Source organism: Rhododendron vialii, chromosome 6a (assembly GCF_030253575.1).
Source record: "Rhododendron vialii isolate Sample 1 chromosome 6a, ASM3025357v1".
NCBI lineage: Eukaryota > Viridiplantae > Streptophyta > Magnoliopsida > Ericales > Ericaceae > Rhododendron > Rhododendron vialii.
In genome coordinates, this window is record NC_080562.1 from 37025325 (window position 1) to 37032447 (window position 7123).

The window sequence follows — 7123 nt, forward strand, 5'->3', positions numbered from 1 at the left end:
CATCTTGTCAACAATTGTTTTGTTTTGTTATTTGCTTTTCTTTATAGTAAAATTCTGAGGGGGCTTGGATGTATGTTTTGTTCTTGTTCCCGAGAGTAGCAGTAAAAGAAGAGTCATATATTGTACTACTACTCCTCTCCTATTGTATTGGTTTTATCCTTTGATCTTCATGATTTATGAATTATTAATTTTTTGGCGTTAAAAAATTCTAGACGGCCGCGAATCTTTCATATAGGCTCGACACTCGAAAAACAATACTATGCATTATTACCACCAAAAGAAAAAGAGAAGATTTGTAACTCCACAAAATTACTTTATTAGTATATATCCTAATTAACTAAGGGATTCTTTAAATTAGTCCCTCCCAAATTTGTACATGCAACCATTGCCATCCATCAACATGGCTCACTCCCATGCCACAACCAATGCCTCCTGGCTCCTGGCCTCCAATTGAGAGACATACCCGAAATCAAACCTGGGTCATAAAAAAGAACAAGAAAGTAATTAGATAATCTCAAACTCTTAACAGGTAAATAAAGCAAGAAAGGTGATCGATCCTCATTTGCAGAAAAACACAATTCTAATATGTTGTTGGATTTACATAAAATGGAACTTATGAAAAGTATTTTTTTCTTTGCAGAGAGTTGTGAAGAGAAAAAGAGAGAGAAAATTAAGGAAACCTGTGAGAAGATAACTAACGGTTGATTTGAGAGTGAGAGAGAGAAAGGGGACACATGGAATAGTCATTGGCGCATGTTAAATTAAAAAATAAATAGTTTATTTCACATTTTCAAGTTAAAAAATAATATAAATAAAAAATTATTTTTTAATTTTTTTTACATCGTATAAAAAATTTCAATGAGATCTATCAAACAAAATTCATATTAATAGAAAAATTATTTACGTAAATACGTGATTTTTAAGCTTGAAATTACCTTCTTAAAAGATAAATACTATTGGGAGTTCTGGAACGGAGCTTAAGTACTTCAACTTCACAATACCAAAAGGTTTAGGGAAACAATTAATTACACAAGAGAATGGAATTAGGTATTACTCTGATTTTACCTGATCATAATATTTCGCCGAGGGAATAAGCGAACACTAGCGCCAGAACACCGGCCACGGCCAACACCGCCCAAGCAAGGTAATCGGGGACGAACATATACATCATAGAAAAAAACGCTACCGCAACTGAGAAAAAGCCGGCGTGCCTAAAGAAGCTGGCTGCCGTTCGGTGGCCTCTCCGCAACATCATCAAGGCTATCAAATTAACTGTGAAACCGAATACAACGGCTAACCGAGCCATAGTAACCGGAAATGAGGCCGACGATGACAACAAAGAAGTCGGAGGAGGAGAAGACGTCGACCGCGATGGAGACCAAGAACGACACCAAGTAGCTAACACGGACAAATTACTGTGTGGCTGGAAACTGGAAACCATCAGAGCCATTGTATTCCCAAACTTGAAGGAATCCTTCTCGTCATCGTCCTCCACCCGCTCCTCCGTTCGTATCTGATCAATACAACTAATCTCACCAGTCATGGCGAGAACATCGACATGATGAGGTGGAAATTCAGCAATGCAGTCGTTTCGATGGATCCCGGTGGCCGTGGCCTGATAACCACCGCCGCCGCAGGAATCATCATCCTGGCCACCGGAATCGACGACATCAAGAGGGGCGAGATCAGCAGTCACCGATGTAGGCGTCGTCAGCACGTCTGAAGGGATTGATGACTGGTGACCGGGAATAAGAACCTCATGGGATCCATTGGTCCCCTGAGGAAGGGTACAACCTGCGTTTGCTGTCGAGATTACTGAAGCCATGAGAATGACGACGGCAATCATTGTTGTTGCCAGTGAACGTCTCCGATCATCTGACCGATGCCGGCAAGGCCGCGCCGGCAGCTGCACAACATAGTCCCCGGATCCGATAAATACAGCCCCGGCGTTGGAGCAGGAGCGACAAAGCACGGTGGTCGGCACTGACGAAGGAGAAGAAGAATAATAAGCTTCAGTGGCAGTTAATAACAAGGCCCGGAACAAGATGGCAAGAGCCGTGGCGATGGAAGCCAAGGACATGCACCCAAACAAATTCACGACAATATGCTGGTGGGAATAACCACTGCTTTTATTATTATTTGCAGCAGTAGTACTGGTAGTGTTGTTATGATCAGAGGAGGAGGAGTGGATCAAGAGGGCAGAGAGAGAAAAGGAGAAGGCAAAGATGAGAGAGAGTACGAAGAGGTGGAAGGTAGAAGGAGGGAGGGTGTTGAATATAACTGTCGGAACCGGGGATTTTGTTCCTCCTCCTCCTCCTCCTATTTTGTCTTCTTTGTACTCGCGCGGGAGCGCGAACAGAATCGTTGCTATCGTGAACGAAGTAACCAGTACGGACTCCAGATGCTTTCGCGATAACACTATCATCGTCATCGTCGTCGCTGTCATCTCTATATGCTGTGTACCCATATATCTCATCTATTTATAGTGATGCAAATATGCAAATGATACAAGGGAGCAGCGTGGGGTGGTTCTTAAATATGTGGGTCCATGCAAAACGAGTACTGATCAATGGTATTTTCAAATATCAACTCCTCGTGAGAATACTAACTTTTAATATCTCACTGACCCGTTGATATATACAATGTTTATAAAAAAACAAACAAAATCAAGGACACAATATGTGGGTCCCTTTAGGCAGATTCTTCCCAATGCAAAACGACTACTGAACAATGACATCACACAAGCACACCCGGAGTGTTTTACAAGTTTATCCTCAGTTTTTCTTTTAAAAAAAAAGTTTGTCCTTAGTTTTGTAGGTAATAACAAGACAACCACCAAACCAGCTTGCACTTTTAGGGTATTTTACAAGTTTACCCACAGTTTTGCTGTTCAAGAAAAAGTTTGTCCTTAGTTTTGTAGGTAAATAACCAGACAGCCATCAAAACAGCATACGCTTCTAGGGTATTTTACAAGTTTACCCTCAGTTTTGCTCTTCAAAAAAAAGCTTGTCCTTGGTTCTGCAGGTAAATAACAAGACAGTCATCAATCCGGCATGCACTTTTACGGAAGTTTACAAGTTTGTCCTTAGTTTTGTAGATAATACTCCCTCTGTTTCTAAATAAGTGTTCGGCGCGTAAAATTAAGCCTTCAAAAAAATGCATTTGTTTCGTTAAAAAAATTAATTTTTTTTCACAAATCAATAGATAACAATGAGTTCTATTAGATTGTGAAAAAAAATTAATTTTTTTAATAAAAAATATGCATGTTTTGTAAAGTCTAGTTTTGAGCGCTGGACATTTATTTAGGAACGGAGGGAGTAACAAAACAACCATCAAACCCGCAAGTAGTCGCGCCCAAAACGCTGTCATCGAGCTTAAATAATGCATGCTATCTATGAGAAATTCTAAGTGTAAAGAAAATTTATCCAAAAATTATTTTAAAAGAGTAAATTAATAGTACGGATTCATTTTGAATTGTATTGTTGATTTGCCCATTCAGGATAATTTACGGGCAAATTTTTTTTGTATCTAGCATTCATCGTTATCTATTGGCTTCTGGTCCTTGTTTGGTTGGCCTTCTACACCAAAATACTTATTTATTTATTTATTTTATTTTTTGGGGCTCATTGCGAGTTCTATAGAGATGATTTAAACACACAAGTTATTTTTAAATTATTTTTTATGGCTTCTTGAAAAAAATTACCACATTATCGATAAAGGCTGTTGCAAAATTCATAGGGTGTTTTAAAAATTTGTAGGGTGCCCTGCGAATTCTAAAACAACCCTTAATAATATCAGATTGAGCTAATTTTTTTTAAGAATTTGTAAAAAAAAATTTAAGAATAACTAGCGGTTTGAATCATCTTTGTTTGACCTGTAATCGGCCCCACAAAATAAAAAATAAATAACAGGTGTTTTGGTTGTGGAGCTCACTACGGGTCCTACAAAGATGATTGAAACCGCAAGTTATTCTTAAAATATTTTTTATAATTTTTGCAAAAAAACTAGCTCAATCGGTAAGGGTTGTTTCCGAAGACGTGGAAGGTAGAAGGAGGGAGGGTGTTGAAGACAACGGTCGGAACACGGGAACTTGTTCCTCCTCCTCCTCCATCTTCATTGTACTCACGCGGAAGGGTGAAGAGAAAGGCTGCAAAAAACTAGCTCAATCGGTAAGGGCTGTTTCCGAAGACGTGGAAGGTAGAAGGAGGGAGGGTGTTGAAGACAACGGTCGGAACAAGGGAACTCGTTCCTCCTCCTCCTCCTCCGTCTTCATTGTACTCACGCGGAAGGGTGAAAAGAAAGGCTGCGAATGTGAACGAAGTCACTAAAATGGACTCCAGAGGCTTTCGCAATAATAATACTCTCTCCGTCCCTAAATAAGTGTCCGGCACGCAAACCTAGGTCTTATAAAAGATGCATGTTTTTCGTTAAAAAATCTATTTTTTTTCTACAATCTAATAGAATCCATTGCCATCTATAGATTTGTGAAAAAAATTTGATTTTTTTAATGAATCAACTGCATTTTTTTAAAGGCCTAGATTTGCACGCCGGACATTTATTTAGGAACGGAGAGAGTAGTATCATCGGCTCTACTTTGTGGTGTGGGAGGGTGTTGAAGACAACGGTCAGAACAGGGGAACTTGTTCCTCCTCCTCCTTCGTCTTCTTTGTACTCACGAGGAAGCGCGAAGAGAAAGGCTGCGAATGTGAACGAAGTCACTAAAATGGACTCCAGATGCTTTCGCGATAATACTAGCATCATCGGCTCTACTTTGTGGTGAAGTTGCCGCTCAACGTCTCCTATTTATAGTCAAAAAAATTTAGAAGCAAATAGGGTACCACGAATACCTGGTACCCAAACCAACCAAAAGATGACATCACAACTGGCTATTTTTGGTGCACATGTAGAACTTGACGAGCTCTACGCAAAGAACGTTTTCGATAGTCGGACCAATACCGGCAAAGCCGCGCTGGAGGCAGGGCCGGCCTTGGGCCTAGGCCCACCAGGCGGTGGACTAGGGCCCCTCCCAAAAGGCCCAAAATTAGGGCCCCCCACTATTTTAAGTTAGTATACTACATTAGGATTCCTTAGGCCCAAAATTTGTACCCAAAGTTAACTTAACTAAGTGAGGCCCCATTTTAAAACAAGGCCCAAAAAAAATTTTCAGCCCAATTCAGAAACTTCTGTGTCAACTCTTTAAAAAAAAAAAAAAAAACGATTGAACCACAAAGCCAAGTCGGCTTTCTCACAGAATTGAAATTAGAAAAACCCAACCCAACGTTGGCTTCTCCTGAATCTCGTCTCGCATCATCTCCACTCGCCTTCTCAAATTTCATCTCTGTATCTCACCCCCAAATTTCATCTCCTACAGTGTTACTTGTAGCCCTAACCCAACAAAGCCCCAAAATACTTTTGGACCCCCTGCCCTTGAAGAGGTAAAAATGTGAATACAAAGAATCGGTTTTTGCGGAATCGCGGCAAGAAATCAATCTACCAAGTATGGGCTTTGGGCATTTGTTTATGCTTTTGTCTTTTGCAAGTATTATTTATTTATGCATTTGGGAAGTTGAGAACTGTTTGTTTAATTGCTCGAAAATATGGTTAAAGCAATCTGTCGTGTGATTTGTGATTTTGTGCTCTTGTTAAAGCAATCTGCCGTGAAGTTGAGAACTAGAGTTGTGCTCTTGTTTTTTATTCCTTTAGAATAAAATATGTTGGAATGTGGTGGTGCATATAGAATAAAATAGGCATATAGGAGAGTTCATTGATAACCTAACCTTGTATATATCTTAGACTATGGAAGCTTAATTGATTTATTTGCCTCTAAAAATGCAAGAAGAGCAATGTTCAAATGATACTTATTAGTTGTTGTACTATAATTTTTGTAACCTGGCCATATAAGTATTTGTAAGTCTTATATTTGGGACGATTTGTATCTTTTGAAAATATTTCATTTGTAGATGTGAAGTGCCCCAAATTAGTTGGCTGCCTAGGGCCCCGAAAAACTCAGGGCCGGGCCTGGCTGGAGGCTGCATAGCACAGTAAATATTTGTCCGATCAATGGCCGATTGTGCTGTGCAGCAAGATATCAAACGGAACTTGTGCAGCAAGATATAGTAAGACTTTATTGATTGGACAAATATTGATGCGGATAAAATAAAATAAAAAAGACAAATATTGACGCGGATAAAAAAAGAGAGACAAATATTGACTTATGTATGGTCAACTATTGACTTATGCTGGCTGGTAGGTTACAGAGTGTGACGAAGTTTCCTAGAACCTTCGGCTTCCCCATTGCGCTATGCGTTTTAAAGTGTGAAATTTATTTTCTTATTTTTTGTAATTTTTTTTTATCTTTTCGTCATAATTTTTGGTACTAATCGTTTGTCTCGAGAAGATAAATCGAAAAAGGATAAAAATATTAACCAATTTTGAAAAAATTTAACTAAGATGGTATTCTAGACAAATAAGATAGAATTTAACTTTTTTTGTCTTTAGTGAACATTTTTTTTGTTTTCCGTTATAATTTTGTACCTTTTAGACTTTTCTAGTCGAGACAGATGATTAATTCAAAAAATACAAGCCAATCTAACAAAAATTTAAAAAAGATGGACAAAATAAACAATTTTATATTTTTCAATCAAACCCAATGTTAATTTTTTTTGTCCATGCATGTTTCCTAAGTTTTTGAGGAGATTCACTTCATCAAAATAGAAAGTTCTAATTTTATCATACTGTACTATGATACTGAGATACTATCCACACATCAATTACATAATACAACATTCCGAAGTAAAAAAAATAAAAAAAATCAGTTACGTAATATGTAAGGTCCTAGCTTTTGACCAATCCGATCCCTTCTCTCTCTCACACACACACACACAATGGTAAGTGACGGTACCGATCCCTTCTCTCTCTCTCTCTCTCTCTCTCTCTCTCTCACACACACACACACACGCACGCTGGTAAGTGATCACAGACACGCAATGGTAAGTGAAGGTAGGTTGAGGACTAATGGGGGAACCAGACCCCAATGGCCTTTTAGTTTTTACTTAAGCTAGAAGGATCAGCATCTTCTCTGGTCCTGTTTTCATTCTTTTCATGTTCTTTCCAAGTTTATTTT

The 7123-nt window shown here is 38.7% G+C and overlaps 1 protein-coding gene across 1 annotated transcript; it reads right to left on the reverse strand.

The window, feature by feature from the left end:
• Positions 1-292: 292 nt before the first annotated feature.
• LOC131331463 (uncharacterized) lies at positions 293-2482 on the reverse strand. The gene is made up of 2 exons (XM_058365411.1): positions 1066-2482; positions 293-475 (listed from the first exon to the last, which is right to left on the reverse strand). The coding sequence occupies exon 1, from the start codon at positions 2474-2476 to the stop codon at positions 1070-1072; it is 1407 nt and encodes a 468-aa protein (XP_058221394.1). The 5' UTR covers positions 2477-2482; the 3' UTR covers positions 293-475; positions 1066-1069.
• Between the last annotated feature and the right edge of the window lie 4641 nt (positions 2483-7123).

Bases quoted from the DNA above. Each gene is read 5' to 3' on its own strand.
- LOC131331463 (XM_058365411.1), bottom strand. From the start codon at position 2,476: ATGAGATATATGGGTACACAGCATATAGAGATGACAGCGACGACGATG.